At 44.4% G+C, this 18,009-nt stretch overlaps 1 protein-coding gene across 1 annotated transcript; it reads right to left on the reverse strand.

The window, feature by feature from the left end:
* Positions 1 to 34: 34 nt before the first annotated feature.
* Positions 35 to 15,886, reverse strand: adamts13 (ADAM metallopeptidase with thrombospondin type 1 motif, 13; the record flags this gene model as incomplete). Its single annotated transcript, XM_084313554.1, has 29 exons — positions 35 to 205; positions 328 to 503; positions 1,762 to 1,938; positions 2,228 to 2,371; positions 2,674 to 2,962; positions 3,829 to 4,033; positions 4,766 to 4,942; positions 5,041 to 5,170; positions 5,259 to 5,367; positions 5,450 to 5,648; positions 5,801 to 5,980; positions 6,078 to 6,207; positions 6,841 to 6,997; positions 7,165 to 7,346; positions 7,441 to 7,521; positions 7,632 to 7,752; positions 7,865 to 8,013; positions 8,150 to 8,276; positions 8,475 to 8,538; positions 9,096 to 9,247; positions 9,432 to 9,536; positions 10,672 to 10,822; positions 11,254 to 11,388; positions 11,528 to 11,674; positions 14,529 to 14,653; positions 14,944 to 15,027; positions 15,117 to 15,250; positions 15,507 to 15,540; positions 15,809 to 15,886. The coding sequence occupies 29 exons, from the start codon at positions 15,884 to 15,886 to the stop codon at positions 50 to 52; spliced, it is 4,098 nt and encodes a 1,365-aa protein (XP_084169680.1). The 3' UTR covers positions 35 to 49.
* Positions 15,887 to 18,009: the final 2,123 nt, after the last annotated feature.

Here is an 18,009-nt window from a genome sequence, read left to right on the forward strand (position 1 = left end):
ATACTGTACTGTACAAAATGCTTTCTTTTAGATGCATTATATTCCTATATCAATGCCGCACAAAGGAATATTCAGCTCTGAAGCTCCCTCTGGAATGCAGGTAGTCTCCATGGAACTCTATCTCTGCCATGTTTCCGGATGATTGCCAGAGAAAAAGCTGCTGGCCTTTAAACACGGTAGTCTTTAAGACATCCACGTCCCGGATCTACCAAATGGGAATGAACATGAAACATCAGACCACATAGTTCAAACGACAATCACTATTTCTTACAAAATATATTTTTTTCTATGGGATAAATGGCTTGTGTGAAAGAGCCTTTCCCCTACCATGATGTAGGTTGACTGGGCGTTGGTGCTGTTGAACATTAGTCCTATGTCCAGTGCCTGGATTCTGATCTTCACTGAGGGCGGCGCGTTGATGAGGATTCGACAGGTGTGACTTGTGTTGGATGTTGTTGGATTCTCCAAGAATCCATTAGGGGCAAACAGCTGGATGTCGCAGTCTATGAGGAAATAGACGAAAGACAGATGAGAGGCAAAAATCAATCATTAAGATCCCTTGTGAGTTGTGACATAAGATATTCCTTTATTGATCCCCTTGGGGAAATTCAGGCATCATAGCAGCAGGGGGGAGGGGAGGTACAGGTAGTAAAAAGCAGTGTAAACAATATAACAAATCGATATGCTTAACATAACATAATAATGGTCAACAAGGTGCGAGATGAGGGTATGTATGCCCTCTCAGTTATATTTGCCCTACAATAATAGTTACAATATATAATCGAATCCAATAATCTAAATCGGTTTTGACAACGTCACCTCAAACTTCGATACCCCGAGGGAGTTTCGAACACGGGTCTCCCACGCCGCGTGCAACAGCTCAGACCTCTAGACCAAGAAGTGAACTCACTGCTTTGTAACGTGTCTTTTTTTTAAGCAATATGTTTATTGGTATTTTTTTTTTTTTTTCAGTTTTACAGCATCAGTTCAACAGTTCAACAACCATACAAAAGGAAATGCTGCCAACTGCCCCCCCTCCCCGAGTTACAGAAAAATAGATACAGAATACCCCCCCCCCCCCCCCCTGAAATAAAAATAAAAAATCAATATAAACAAAAACAAAAAAATCCTCTAGGCCAGACCCCCCCTCCCCTCCCCCAGACTAGGACCTCAACAAATTCAGTTTTTTCTTTTTTACACATTTTGAGAATTTTGTAAACCCAGTTACACCCGTCTAACAGGTGCCCATACTTCTACACCAAACAAATAAATATCTAACGTTACATATTTTCTCTTCAAAGAGCAACTAATAACATTTACAGTATCATTCATTGCAATATATACCCATCAGAAAGACAAAAGGGAGCTTCAATAATAGCCTACATCGTCAACCTACTATGTAATCTGTTCTAAGTATTGCCTAAACCCAGCCCAGCATTTATCAAAGAGATGTGGTTTTTTCTTAAGATTGAACATTATTTTCTCTGATGCCATGTACGAAGAGATTGTCTATGTGTCTTTTGAGAGTGAGTTTAACCCATAGCACCGCTACTCACCCCAGCCCTTTGTGACTGCGCTTCACGATACCATCCGTTACATATAGTCTGAAAAAACTAAATGCTAAATGCAATATATAATCTAATAATCCAATAATCTAAATCTAATCTAATATATAATCTATAAATGCAAAATATTATGATCTGATGAAGTATACAGTATTCACATAAGGTGCGACATGCTGTGTTCTGATCCGTCTCCTACCCCGATGGCTCTTCTTGGGGTTCGTCTCGGTGTTGTACGTGAGCAGGACCCCGTGACCCGGGGTGAGGAGGTTCTGACGGACCAGCAGGACGTTTGTTCTGGCCGTGAGCTCTGTGCCTTCCACCTGCTCACACTTCCTCACAAACACCAGGCGGTCGTAGAAGGCCACATACTCCTCTATATTTGTAAAAAGCATATTGAGTTAGTCATAAATGCGCAATAATAAAATATGGATTTGGATTCAGAAAATCTTACTATTGCTCAAAGAGGGGAAACTCAATTGGTCGTCTGGATACTTAAAAAAATCGTACTCACAGGACGGAACATTACATAATATAAAACACATGTTAAAAGCAGCTTAGGAAGGCAACGCAAGAGGGAGAAAGAGGAAGAGTCCATTCAGACCTGGAATGATTGATTCCTGAGATGTATACTGTAAAGGGATGCTACTGTACATCATACTCACTTTTCCTGCAGCTCAGAGCGCTGGATTCCACCTTGACATGAATGACCTTATCTAGGGGTTGACCTATGGACAGGGTGCAGCGGCCAGTCATGTTTCTTAAGTCCACTGTGCCCGACTCTTCCAGGAGTAGCTGACCACATACACCTGTGAGTAAAAGAGCATATACTGTGGTATGATTTAAACCTGCAGGAAGGGCTCACACACACACACTGAGGGTGTTTTCATGCACATTGATATGACATTATTGTGGATACTTCGGAGTATTCCATCTTTGAGTTGGCTCATGCACAATGCCTCATCCTGTTTATAACGGCTTGGATAATATACAGAGATATTGATGATCATTGGGATGATGAAGACTCATATTAATGTGCACGGACACACACACACTGTGACCGACTGATGCTGGTTAAAAGTACAGAGTGAGAGTGTTTCTGCCACCTAACTGGTTTTAGGTGTTGGGATGGGCTCAGCCGTGGTGGTCTGCGGGGTGGCGGTCAACTCTGTTGGCAACGGGGGAAGTTCCTCCTCTACCCCGGGGTGCAGAGCAGGGCTGTCGGTGGTCGGGCTGAAGGCTGTGGTAGTCTCTGGGTCTCCAGAGCTAACGTAGCAGCCCTGGATAGTGATGGGCTTGGGCATGTGCATACAGAACAGAGGGCTGAGCGGCTCTGGGTGAGACGGCCCCATGCAGGACACTGCTCTGGACTGGATTCCATACCCATAGGCCACTGAACACTGGGAAGAGTGGTTATCTTTAGCAGAGCATTCCTCACACAAGTCATGTTCTGTTTATAGTTATATATAGAGATGCACCAATATTACTTATTTCCTGCTGATCATGATTGTGAGTCCTAAACTTTAAAGGTATAATCTATAATGCCGTCAATCAGCAACCTCTAGGCAGAAGAGCCTTTGTGGAGCTTTTGAGCTTTGTTTACTTTTTTGTTTTGGTCTGACGCGTGGATTGGAGTTTAATAACTTTACTCTGTGAATTTCTCCTGACCTCTCTTAGTAGAGCCTGAGGTGTGACCAGCAGTGGCAACCCCTCTCATATCCCCACTCAACTCCAACCTAAACATCAGACCAAAACAAAAACGAAACAAAGCGCAGTACAGTGTTGTCGCATTTTACCTAGAGATCGCTGTTTGATGACATTACAGATTCGACCTTTAAGTATAGGTTAACACAGTACCGATCCCACGCTGCTGTTACTGAACAGACGTAGACTGTTGGTGACTGTCCCTGGACTAAAAAGGTTGAGATATCATTTTCTCTATTAGTGAAATCTAACATGCTTCATCTGTACGTGCCAGAAATGCAGAAAATCAAGTTGTTTTGATTTCATTTCAACCATGTTAAACCAGATTTGATTATTTCTCTGATTTCTGTTTTATCCATGTGTTGGCCTGATATCCACTACTGTATCAGTATTGGTAGCTATGCATCACTACATCATTAACGTTACATTTACAACACATTCTGACTAATAGCCTAGCAGTATTGCTTGACTCAATACCAAACAATAAAGCATGCAGACAAAGCATCATCTGAATATGTCACATATCATTCCATCATGCTGTATTTTGTCAACCATACAGTACCTGGCTCCATTCCTTCACCTCCCATCTAAAGGTGCAGACCTGCACCAGGCAGGGTACCGTGGTGGCCGGCTTCACAGCCGCATGACAGGTGTCCTCAGGCACCACGCTCTCCTTGCCATGGATGAATTGGACACAGGACACTGTCCTCAGTGCTATGCCAAGGTTACAGGACAATGAACAGGGTGCTGTTCTCACAACTTTCCACCTGGATGGGTTTGCAAAGTCAGGGAGATGTTCTGGTCACGGACTGATTCTCTTGTCAGAGGTCAAGCCTGTGTGTGTGTGTGTGTGTGTGTGTGTGTGTGTGTGTGTGTGTGTGTGTGTGTGTGTGTGTGTGTGTGTGTTCAAGTTCAAGTTTTGTTTTATTTGTCACATATAAGGTACATGTACATTACAGTGAAATGCTTGGTTCTGTATGAGCCCCCTGAGATACATACAGTAAAAAAGTAAAAAGAATAAAGGCCAAACACTATACAAAATATACAATATACTGTACAAACTAAAGTACAACCTGAAGTACAAAATGCTAACTTTTTAAAATGCAAAAATGCGGTAGGGATGTAGTGCAAATATTTTAGTAATAAATAGATAGGAATATGGTTTAGTGTTAAAACGTGTTTAAAGTGTCTAAAAATTGTGTGTTCGGCTGATCGAGCCACTCTCTGCAGTCTGCTGCAGTCGTGTGCAATCCTATTCCCAAACCAGGAGGTGATGTTAGCAGTCAGGATGCTCTCTATTGTGCACGAGCAGAAGTTCTGTAAGATCTTCTGACTCACTTTGAATGTCCTTAGGCCTAAGAAGGAAGTAGAGGCGCTGCCGTGCCTTCTTCACTACACTGTCTATGTGTGTGGTCCATGTCAAGTCCTCGGATATGTGGACTCTCTCTCGACCGGTGCCCCATAGATGCTATGTGTTTGTGTGTTTGTGTGTGTTTTACCGTGCTGGACAGCTATTGGTGTTGCATGTGACCACTGCTGTGGGTTTGGGAAAGGCACTGCACTCTGTATCTTCTACAACCTCCTCCCTCTCCTGTGCCTCTCGAGAACAGTACAACACCCTGTTGGCCACCCCTCCACCACACGTCACACTGCAGACACCTTGCTTGAAGTGCCACCTGCTTGGCAAAAAAAATGAAAGATATATGTATTATTTTGTTGATCATTCTTTATTTTCTTTATTAATAAGTTGTATTTCTAATATGACACGGCTCACGTGGGAGGGCAGCGGGATGGGTTGCAGGTCTCAGAATAAGGTTGTGGTTTGCTGGAGCCATCGCAGTGGAACTCAGGCACCCCCAGCCTGGTCTGGTGGTCCACGCAGGAGAACCACACCTGCAGGGTTCCTGAAAAAAGCATGCGGCTGTGGTTGACCTTTTGTGATACAGACATGTGTTGAATCTTAATGAAGGTGAGTCTATGGCCCTCACTCACCATTGCCACACGTTTTAGAACACTGGCTAATGACGGGACTCCAAACATACACGGTAGGTTGTTTGGAGCGTGGCATCAAATCGGATGATTTCTTTAGGATGGGCTGATCCTGGTGAAGACATGACAATTGCAGTGACACGTTTCAGGATCTGATAGAGACCAACGTGATGTATGATACATTTCCATGGTACCTGTGCCTTGGCCTCCCAACCAATAGGACACACGTCTACCACACAGGCCACCAAGTCAGAGGGTCTGATCTGGTCCGAGCAGAAGCTGTGGTCCACTTCCACCTCCTGACCACTTTCGGACCGTACACATGATACCATGCGCTCGGCTTCTCCCGGTCCGCATACAGCTGAACACTCCCCTGGTTCTGACACGTGCCATCTGTCAAATATAAACAAATAGCTTTTCAAGCGCAAAAAATAGTCTGATATATTTGCAATTGCATGACACGTGCACATTTGTTTCAAACAGATCATACAGTTAATACAGAGTGAGAATTTAACCGCTGCATGTTGGAGACTGTACAAGCTTACCTAGCAGGGCAATGCAGAAGGTTACATTTGTCAACGGCATTTGGGGCCGAATCAGGTGTACATTCAGAAACGGGGACCTTCACTAGGTCAGCTCCTTGCCTCTGAACACACCTCACAGGTCGCACCCTCTCTCCTCCACCACATGAGGCACTGCAAGGACCAAATGCCCCTGTCTCCCACCTGTTAAACGCAGGAATACATGAGCATGGTACATGTCTAATGAGATGTACGTAGCCTTTGTGTTTAATTTTAGTGATACAATGACTTTGAACTGAACCTTGGGGGGCAGGGCGGGAGCTGACAGGTTGTCTGTGATGGTAGGGATGGAGGAGGTGCTTCACAATACATTTCCTCCAAATGGTCACTGGTATCCCCATCTACACATATATACAACTGCTTCTGTATGCCTGCAAGAACAATAAATATCAGTTGAAAAAAACCTTTTACTTTCACTTTTTAAGTAATCTCCTTTCGCGTACCTTTACTTTCGCATTACTTCCCATTGTATGGCTTGGCTGTTATTTGGGGCTGTTTATAGGAGAGCTTCACTCAGCCAAGCCCCTCAGGTAGCTAGCGGTTGCTGACCCAGTTCAGCCAGTGAAATGTTTGGAAGGCTGGATTATAATGAAATACCATGACAATTCACTGATATTTTTAAATGACCTTCATGGTCTCATTTTCAGTTAAAAGGCTTTTATCCAACAATTGTGCACAACTAATTGAATATATTTTAGCATTACTGCATATGTTGTTGTTTTTATTATTTATTGTTGTTAATCAGTCAGTTTAGATGTTTAGAGATTTGTTCCTGCCCGTATACTGTATTGTGCCTGCTGTTTTCTTTGGTTTTATTGCTTGTTCAGGTTCAGGTACTCGCTTTTAGGTACTTTAGCTTTAGTTTTTAAAGTTGATGCCAACATACAAAAAGGAAGCTATTTAAATGTAAACAATAAACACCATTACGTTCTCATTGATGGATTATGTTTTTGAACTCACACAGATGTCAGTCAGCCATGTCCAGGTGATTGACAGTTTCTTACCTGAGCCACAAGTGACAGAGCAGGCTGTTGGGAACACCGCCCACTTGCCCTTGGGTTTGATCTCTGTCAACCCATTATTAGTGGTGGGTACATAAAACTGGTAGGTGATGTTTGGGCTCGTTTTCTCTCCATATTCTTTTCCATATTTGCGATAGACCTACAAAGAGAAACAAACAAACAAAAACACTCATGCACGTCAGAGGTTTTCCACTGTTTTTCACGTTCATTTTGCGCACTGGGAATATGTGGGCTTGCACCGTTCCTCTTGTCACAAGCTGTTTTCTTTGATGTAACTATTACTGTGACTATTCGTCTCTACTAAACCTGTATGTGTGTCTGCTGCTGCAGTGGCCCGGGCATCAGCAGCTCCTCCCTGAGTGGCAGGAGGTCAGGGGTCAGGTACAAGCGGTAGACCAGGTGGCCGTTATCCAGAGGCGAGGGGTAGGTCAGGTTCAAGGCGATGTTTCCCGCCCCTGCCACGACATACTGATCCCCGAGCAGCACAGCTATGAAGGAGAACAGTGCACACAGCGCTTATTGTCCTCCCTGTTAATCCCATGATATAATCTTAAAGCCGTCACAAGACCCCCCTGCTCTTACCCATGTGAGTGAAGACAGGCGCCCTGTTGACGACGTGCACCTGTGTGGCATTCGCTGGCAGGGACAGGAAGGTGGAGTACTCTTAAAGAGACAGAAAGCATGGCGATAAGGACCAGGATACAGGTGCTCCGTGAAAAAGGTTATGTGTGTCTTTTTTTAACATCAATGGAGACTCATTGTTCCTCTGCTACCTCTGGCCTGTCCACCGTTGTATGAGTTGGAGGTGAGGCTGCATGATGAGCCGTCTCCCCCACACATTCCACACACGTCCTCCACCTTCCCAGAGTGCAGCGCTCTATCACAGCCAAACAGCTGGTGGGATACATAGGAGCAGAAGAAAATAAAAGGAAATGTAGCCCCAAACATTGACATTTGCATCCGATTCTCCCGGTGGTTGAAAATCAAATCCGATGCAAATCTTTACCTCACATTTGCCTCTCAGACAAGCAGCCACAGAGCCGAGGGGAGCTGGACCGTCCAAGTTGCAACGCGTCCCGTCCACAAACTGGGACCCGCGGCTCACGATGAAGTTTTCTCCCTCTGACTGGCACATATATCTGCACTGCTCGTCCCCTGGTTAAGACGGAGACAGTAGCGGAGGCAAAAGAGTGCAAGACTTTAATCCAATTTCACACCAATAAACTGAGGAGGTCGTCCCATACACAGAAATAGATGGATTTACAGTATGTGTGACTCTCTATAGGCCCACCTGTGACAAAGCCTAGTGCAGGGATCCAGGTATAGAAGGTGGCGATGTTTGGAGACAGGTAGAGGGGCTGGTGGTCTGTCTGGGAACACTGCTGTGCCATGAAGTCCAGCTGAGTGTTCTCACACGCCTACTCAGACACATTTGGCACATTTAACCAACTGTTATGGGCCTATTAGTACAGCATGCTCATACAGTGCCTATATATAGTAGCAGAACACTGAAACTCAGAGAGTGAGAACTGAGGGTGGTACAATGGTCCAGCGAGTAAACAGTATTGATCTACTGTATGGAGGCCCATTGTAAACATAACCAGCGAGGAAGTTACCTGCTGGTGACAAAGTTCAGCTTCAGTATCCTTGCCCTCACAATCATTCCCTCCGAAAGCAGGTCTGGAAGTAGAGGCATGATATATGTGTTTTTTGTTTTGTTTTTTGATGCACTTTTTCTCCTTATTTTTCTATTTTTCTCCCATCCCAATTTTGTGTCGCCAATTCTCCCCTTCAATTCCCCCTCCCCTGTCTTGAACGTTGCTAGACTATGCCTCCCACTGGTCACTCGTAGTGAGGATAGAAGCCTTGCATCACGTGTCCCCTCCGGTACACGAGGAGGCAGCCTGTCGCATCTTTTCACCAGACAGCGCGGTCTCTCAGTGGCGAGGAGTAACGCGTGGGAGGCTCACGCTGCCCCCGATACTTCCTGACTCTGCTGTACAGGCGTCACCCAACCGACCTGTAGGAGTCGCTGTCCACAACGTCGACTTTCCACCCGCTACCTCTGCCAATTGAGATAGTATGGCGACTGGCCCAAGCCGCAGGCAATGCTGACTCCGGGAGTCGAGACCGCAGCCTCTTGCATTGGTGACGAGCGCAATCTCCGCTACGCCACCCAGTCGCCACTCAACTTTGGTAATGTTGTGGTGAGGTCATGTTTTATTAAAAAAAATTACCTTGGGTTGTTGCACTCTCGTGTACTGTAACTGACCCCCCCACCACATGTCCGCGAACAGGAGGAGAACCCAGCCCAGCTCGACCAGGAGCCGTGCACCACCATAGAGGAGCTCAGCTGGTCCGGGGCCACACAGCGGCCCTTCAGACACCACTATGAGGGGAGGAGTTCACCAATATTAACCCTTTCAGATGAACAATGTCAGGGAATTACAAAAATAGAACTTTTGAGAAAACATCCCAAAAACACCTGAAAGGGTTAAACATTGGGTGAGTTATAGGGAGTAATGGGTCAAAACTATAAGAGTAGATATAGTCTCTCTCATTGTAGTCAGTACCTGATGGGGTGCACACTCTGTCCCGTCCAGCAGTGGAACCAGGAGACGTTTACAGGAGCTGTCGTCGCCGGGGTGAACGTGGCAGGACAGAACACGACACGCCGGCTGAGACAGCAAACATATCAACCCTATATTATGAACACAACTAGTTTCGGGATATTAAAAAAATAACATTAACTCGAGAACCGCTGAACGGATTTTGTCGCCTGAAACGGAAATCGACAGGCAACAAGCCCTATTTGTTGCCTGTCGATTTATATTGTAGTGCTGTCAGGCGATTAAACAAATTTATCGAATTAATTACAGGATTTGTAATTAATTAATCTAATTAATCGCATTTTAATCGCATAACCATTTTATGCCTGATATTCTATATTCTATAATCATATTTCAAATTGCATGTGTCCGGATGGCAGAATTCAGTACTGTATCTACAAAACCTTCTGTTTAATCATCTTCCATCTATTAATTTGCTTAGATTTTTCAGGTCTGGTCAATTTGAGCATGGTGTTATTCACAGTCAAAGATAAAAAAATAAATATTGATATTCTCATTTGGTTCATTACAATTTACTCAAAATAAAAGTTTCATTCAATCAATCACCGCGCAGATTGATTGATTGAATGAAAATGTTATTAACAGATTGCAGAATGGGTACAATACAGTATGGATCAATACACACAATTGTTAAGGGGATGCAGACCAGAGAAAGACTTTCGTCTTGTTTACATCAGGGTCCCCCATTTTCAATTCATAATGAATTGTAAGTAAGGGTGCAACTTGCACCGTGCAATCCATTCTTTGTGGATCTAGCCCACAGTATTTCTGACACTGGGAATACATTCCCTGAGATTCATAGATGTCCCTAGAATCAGATACCAAGAACATGCAAATGGACCATATTAAAAAAAAGTCTGTAAATGTGTATTCTACATTCTTATGGAATGAAGGAGATACAAAAATAATATTATAAAAAATAAATAAAAAATTGTAATACATTTTGAGTTAATTTTCATAACGCCATCATTTGCTGTGTAATTAATTAATCTAATTAACGCGATAAACTGACAGACCTAATATATTGTATTAGAAAATATGCACACCGAGCCGCTAGAGGTCACCAACGGGCAAACATTTTCCTCAAGAGGGCCCGTATACGGGCCGTTGCGTGTTAAGAGGTACAAATTTAATCTAAATGCCACCGCGTAGCATGGTGCTGCTGTAACATAATGACTCTCACCAGGTCAGGGTTAGTGAAGGAGCAGGCTCTGGCGGTGCTACCAAAAGCTATCCGACACTGGTCGTCCACTCCGTAGTAAAGGCCCGGCTTCCAGTCTTGTAGGGAGCCTCCAAGAGGTGGCAGGTCTTTTACACAGTCAGCCTTTCCTCCACTGGCAAGAAGATTACATACCATAACATGTATTCCCCCAAACCACAACAGATGTACATACCTCGCACCTGTGCAGATCACATCAGGGTAATCAAATGATAGACACAATCATTAGAGTAGCATTTCACCAATAAAATAAATCAGACACTATATAACAGTATTTTGTACATTGTCTTCCATGGGTCCCAAAACTTAAGACATTGTTGCTTGGAGTTTATTGAGTTTGAGAATGGCTGAATTTGTGTGATGTTATCCATGGGAAATGGATAAACAGCTAAATTAAATCATAGATGCTAAATTAATAGCATAGCCCAAAACTTCAGAAGTAATTATGGATGAAGTTTCCCTTCAACAGAACAGAGCTTGCACTGTATGTATGATGAATGGCAGACTTCCCCATCCAAACATCTATAACAAAACAGGTGAGCCCACCTGAAGAATGTGTGCAGCTGCTGTCTACTACACTGAGACCAGGCCAGATCCACGCTGTTGTAGCCCCCATTGGAGGCCATCATGAAACCACTTCGGCTGCAGGCGTTTCCTACTCCATCGTGGTTTATTCCAAAGCTGGTGAAAGAGGCTTTAATCAATTAGACACAAAGTGGTCTTGTTTAGTTGTATATCTTTGTTGGCGCAGATATTTTCTGGCATTGCACTACCTACTGTATATTGATAATACACTTCTTAATATTTGGCAGGGGTCTACCTGTGGCCAATCTCATGGGCAATAGTGATGCCCAGATCAAAGCCTGTGTCTTCTGTGATCACACAACTCCACCCACTAGAACAAGCTCCACCCAGCTGGGCCACGCCCCTGACCAGGTTATTCCCATTGGGCAACACCAGATCATACCTGTTTATAAACAAAGACATTATGGTATGATTTTCATTGAAAACATCTGGTACATTATTATAGGCTACTACAGATCTCTGTACTGAGATCTGTTAAGGAAGGACAGGACACACTCACTGAGAAACATTGCTTTATACTGAAACCTAGGGTAAGCCATTTTAAGTTTATTAGTGAAATCTTAAAACTAACTCCAGCATCATTAACACCACGGTAACTCCCCTACACGTATCTGACCATTCTTTCATATCCTTCTCACTAACTATCATGCTTGAATGAATGAATGAATGAAAACTTTATTTAACAGATTGCAGAATGGGTACAATACAGTACGGCTCAATACATACAATTGTTAAGGGGATGCAGACCTGAGAAAGACGTTTGTCTTGTTTCCATCAGGGTCCCCCTGTCAGCGCAGAGCCAGCCACTCCCATTCCTGCAAGGGCCTGTGCTTAACCGAAAGGTCTTCACCCCAACTCAAACCGTCTCACTCAGACGCAACCTGCCCTCCCTATCCCCCTCCACCCTCTCCTCTGACATACTATCGGCTCTACCTTTGAGTGACACCTTCTCTGCTCTCTCCACAGAGATGGCAACATCCACCCTCATCTCAGCCCTCTCAACCTCCTTCGACAAGCTCTGTCCCCTCGTTGATAAACCTGCCCGCCGTTCCCCACCCAGTCTATGGCTGACAGATCCAGTGAGAGAACAAAGACAGGTCCTGAGAGCGGCTGAGAGGAAGTATAGAAAGTCACGCCTCACTGCTGACATCGACACATATCACAACCTCTTGTTAACATTCTCCAAAACCATTACTAATGCCAAAGCTTCTTTCTTTCACCATAGGATCGAGGCCTCTGCCAAGAATCTTCGCAAACTGCATGCTACCATGTCCTCCCTCCTCACCCCCCACCCCCACCCCCTCCTCCATCATCTTTCTCTGCCGAAGACTTCGTGATCTTCTTTGAGGAAAAAGTGGAGAACATCCGCAGCTCCTTCTCCCAACCCCCACCCATTCCAAATGCTGAATCGAGAACCTCATCCTTCACTCTGTCATCTTTCTCTCCCATTACAGAAGCCGAGACCCTGACACTGGTAACGTCGAACCGTCCGACTACATGCCAGCTGGACCAGCTACCCTCCCCACTCCTCCAGACCATAGCACCGGACATCCTCCAATTCCTAACTGCAACCATCAACTCCTCACTCAACTCGGGGGTGGTCCCCACCTCCCTAAAACAAGCCAGAGTCACGTCGCTCATAAAAAAACCAACCCTGAACCCCACCGTCATAGGCAACTATCGTCCTGTCTCTCTTCTCTCCTTCCTTTCTAAAACACTTGAACGTGCTGTATCCAACCAACTTACTGCTTATCTCTTACAGAACGACCTCCTAGACCTTAATCAGTTTGGCTTCCGGACTGGCCACTCCACAGAAACGTCCCTCATTGCGGTCACAGAGGCACTTCACTTAGCAAAAGCGAAAGGCCTCTCCTCTGTCCTGATTCTCCTAGATCTATCTGCAGCCTACGACACAGTCAACCATCAGATCCTCCTCGCGGCCCTCACAGGAATGGGAGTGGCTGGCTCTGCGCTGACATGGCTGACATCATACCTCAATGACCGCTCCTACCAAGTGTCATGGAGAGGGACCCTGTTGGCCACCCGCCCCCTGCGGACGGGTGTCCCCCAGGGCTCAGTTCTAGGACCCCTTCTCTTCTCCCTCTACACTAAATCACTGGGTAACATTATCACGTCTCATGGCTTCTCCTATCATTGTTATGCCGATGATACTCAACTCTTCCTCTCCTTCCCTCCCTCAGATATCCACGTCTCTGAGCGGATCTCGGCCTGTCTGTCCGACATCTCCGCCTGGATGACGACCAACCACCTCAAACTGAACCTAAGCAAAACAGAATTGCTCCACCTGCCGGTCAAATCCTCCCCCCTGACCGACCTTTCCATCACAGTCGAGAATGCAGCTGTGACCGCGTCCCCGACCACCAAGAACCTTGGTGTTGTCCTCGACGACCAGTTGAACTTCTCTGCTCACATCGCAGTGACAACCAGAACCTGCAGATTCCTCCTGAGCAACGTCAGAAGGATCCGCCCCTTCCTGACAAAAGAAGCCACCCAACTCCTCGTCCAATCAACAGTCATCTCCCGCCTCGACTACTGTAACGCACTGCTCGCTGGCCTCCCGGCCACTGCCACCAAGCCTCTTCAGCTCATTCAGAACGCAGCGGCCCGCCTGATCTCAAACCTACCGAAGTCGGCCCATCTCACCCCACTTCTTAGGGACCTGCACTGGCTCCCCATTGCTGCACGAATCCGCTTCAAGGCCCTCGACCTAGCATACCGTGCGGCAAAGGGAACCGATCCCGCCTACCTCCGGTCAATGGTCTATAACTACACACTCTCAAGACCCCTACGCTCTGCATCTTCTGGCTGCCTCAGACCTACTCCTATCCAAGCTCCGGGAGGGTCATCAAAGAGAAGTCGCCTATTCTCAGTCCTTGCCCCACAATGGTGGAATGAACTACCCACCCCAGTTAGGACAGCCGAAACCCATCCAATATTTTGCCGTCGACTAAAGACGCACTTCTTCAACCATTATCTGAATTTTTTTTAAAGAATTACAAAAAATATCTAACCCTAACTAACCTTACTGTCATGCACTTGTCCTAATAAACTAACCTACACTGTAGCACTTAACACTTTGATGAACATTGTTACTCAGCTGATAGAGTTGTGCCCTTCCTGATGACTTGTCGTACAGAACTTGTAAGTCGCTTTGGATAAAAGCCTCAGCTAAATGACTAAATGTAAATGTAAATGTACTACACCGGGTATTGTACCTTGTAATGTATAGCACAAGATCAGCATGCAATGGGTCTGTATCATTGGAAGGGTTGATCCTTCTGCCCCAGTCACACACACTTCTAAGAGAAGAGGTTATGTTGGAAGACATTTGGATCTCTGGCTGGAAGAGAAATCAAAGTCAGTCACAGTTGTTTACAGTAGCGCTGTGACCCGGGCACGTTTCTTTGTGTGGAGAGGTCAAAGGAGACGGATGGTTGTAGTGGATTAGCTCTGTCTAAAGTCTGTCTAAATATGTCGCTTGGCTGAGGGGCTTAACCTTTGGCTGACTGCATAGCGCTCCATGTGAAGAGCTAGGTTGAATGCAGGTGCATATATTCTCTATGGCAGTTGCTAATTAAAAGCAACAGTGTTGCATGGAGGACTGTAGAGTAGAGTAGGGTAGCGACTGACCTCTGGCTCTGACATGATGATCATCCTGACCAGGTGCACTCTCATGTTGGCCCCCAGGGTCCTGTCCCTCAGCAGCTCTGAGGCCTTTGGGGGAAATTATATATGTCACATATAGAGAAACCCACAAAGTCACACAACAGGCATTTACTGTATTATACTTTGTGCAAACTCACTATGTTGAGGTTGGTGAGGATATATCTTTCGGTGTCCTGTTTGTGGAACTGCTGGACATCAGGCGCTACCGCCACAAGCAGTTCCAGATGGGTGACGTCGGGTATTGGAGATGACCGACGGAACCGCCGGTTAACTGTGGATTAAATTAAAACACAGGACGGAGATCATGGACATAATCTCCATGTGACTACAATACTTGATAATACGCTCACTCCAATACATAATAATAATAATAATAATAATAATAATAATAATAATAATAATAATAATAATAATAATAATAATAATAATAATAATAATAATAATAATAATAATAATAATAATAATAATAATAATAAAGAGGACAGTCCCACGTTGTGAGTCGTGACACAGTTGTTGCAGTTACCTACCTGAGGTAGCGTCATGGAAGGAGTGATGAAAAGGCTTGAGAGGGGGACAGAATAATAATAATTAGAGTTGTTTAATTAACTTTAGACCTGTTGCCCAAATTCCAAATCGAAACAGTTGATAGTAGAATTTAATTCTACGTTTTTAATATTACACTGAGTCCCAGGTATGTCTCTCTGTGGGTCTACATTTCAACAGGACGATAAACAGTTTCAAGTTGAAGAGTTCAATGTACTTTGCAGATGGCCCCAGCAGATGAATCACGAGCTTGCATGCCTCTGTCCCCCTGCTTCTCTCCACCTACCTCCTCCAATGGAGATCTCGTTAGAGCAGAGGCGCCTGGCAGCAGTGACAGCAGGCAGAGCAGTATCGTGGATGGCATGTCTTCTGTTTCTCCCAGTAGGTCAACCTGGGCTGCTTTATTAATACCAGAACCAACTGAGATCTCCGATCCTTCTGTTCCCGTTGGATGGGATCCGGGCTAATGGAGACACAGAAAAGTGTATTTACCAAAACAGCAGGGACAAAGTTGATCGTTGGCGACACACGTCATTTGTGTGTGTGTGTGTGTGTGTGTGTTCTCTTCATGGTCAGACAGGGGCGTTGCCAGAGTTTGAACTTTAGGGGAGAATTGTTTTTTTTAAACAGCCTCTAAGTGCTCATCTCCCAAGCGTTTCAACAGGGGAATTTCAAGTTTTCAATGAGAATTTAGTTTGGCTATTCTTTTGATTAGTATTGTTATACAGTAAAAAATGTTTAGAATCTTTCCTATTCACATTATTCAAATTCTGTGTACATTATAGAGGCTTGTGACATTATATCTACGTATCTCCCTCAGCTGTTAACTCCCTGAAATCTGTGCCATCTTGACAGCCCCCCCCCCCCCTATGAACCATATGAACTCTGAACTCCATTGCTTACACCTACTGCTTTCACTGTCTACAACTGCCCTATACTGTAATCATAGTAATCATAATAATCTTAACTACCCACCTCATACTATCCAGTCTACCCATAATACTCTGTATGATAGCATGTACAACAGTGCTGTATATACCACACATATACATTTATAATATATTTACTGCATATATATATCCACATATATGTGGATAGTATCCACATACTGGATGTACTGTATATATATATATATATATATATATATATATATATATATATATATATATATATATATATATATATATATATATATATATATATATAGAGGGGCTAAAGGAATTTAAATGGGGGCTTGACGCTGGCTGACACTACGATCAGAGTAGTGGAAACGATCAATGCCAACTGATTGGTTGGTTTCTGAGTACTCTGACTAATTAATTTCCTGCTTTCTTTAGTCACTTATATGTATTGTTCAGTGGCCCATTCCTGTCCTATGTTAGCTGCTGGATAATTTTTTGTAGTTAATAATTCAGGGCACTATGACATTACAGTCATGTAATGAGCACAGATTGTACTTTATGTGGAACACTGTGTTGAGAGACAATCAATAATTCCATTGTGTGTTGTGCTTAGATGCCAAATATTGAATCTTATAACCCATATCCATCTATTTTTTATCCACTTTTTCTCCTCCTATTTTTCTGTATTTTTCTTCCATCCCAATTTAGTCGTTATGCCAATTCCCCCCTCCCCTTCCTGATCGTTGCGCGCATGTGCCCCCCACTGGTCGGTCTAGGGAGCCCTGAAGTCTATCAGATTCTTCCTCCGATACATAGGAGACAGCCAGCAGCCTCTTTTCACCTGCCAGCGCGGACTCTCACGAGATCACACTACCTTACCCAGTTCCTTCCCTCGCTGTGCAGGTGCCCTGGCCGACCTGTAGGAGTCGCTGTTTACAACGACCAGAATACCACACACCAGCTTCCCACCCGCCGACACTGCCAATTGTGTCAGTATGACGACCGCCCAAGCCGGAGGGACCGCTGACAGCCGGATTCGATACCAGTGTCTCTGCGGTGGTAGACAGACGCTTAGTCCGCTGCGCTACCTGGCCGCTACCCAATCCATCTTTAAAGCATTTTACTGCCACAATCACAAGCAATAGATTCATGCTTATGATTATGTATCTGTGGTAGTGCCATCTATAACCACTGGAGGGCAGATGAGATCAGATATCACTGTGTCTCTCCTCCATGTCCTTGATGACAGAATTGCATGTGGCTTAGGGAATGGGTCTTGACATCCCTCTTATCGATCACAGCAGTTACACTACAGTGTAAGATCGATGCCTTATGATAGGCACAGGGTGTACTGTAGAATATAATGCAAGGACTAAAAATACATAATTCAAACTTGGTATAATACTGTATTGACGTTGCATTAAGAGTGGCATTAATACGTTTCTTATATTACCTAAATTGTGTATTTTTTCCCTTTCATCTAACAGTATGTTTTTGTTTATATTGTAAAGTCGGAGGAGAAATGGGAAAACGTATTATTCATCTTAGCTTTATTATTCTCCTTTTTATTAAATGTTTTTTTTTA

This window comes from Notolepis coatsorum, assembly GCF_963971535.1.
Source record: "Notolepis coatsorum genome assembly, chromosome: 1".
NCBI lineage: Eukaryota > Metazoa > Chordata > Actinopteri > Aulopiformes > Paralepididae > Notolepis > Notolepis coatsorum.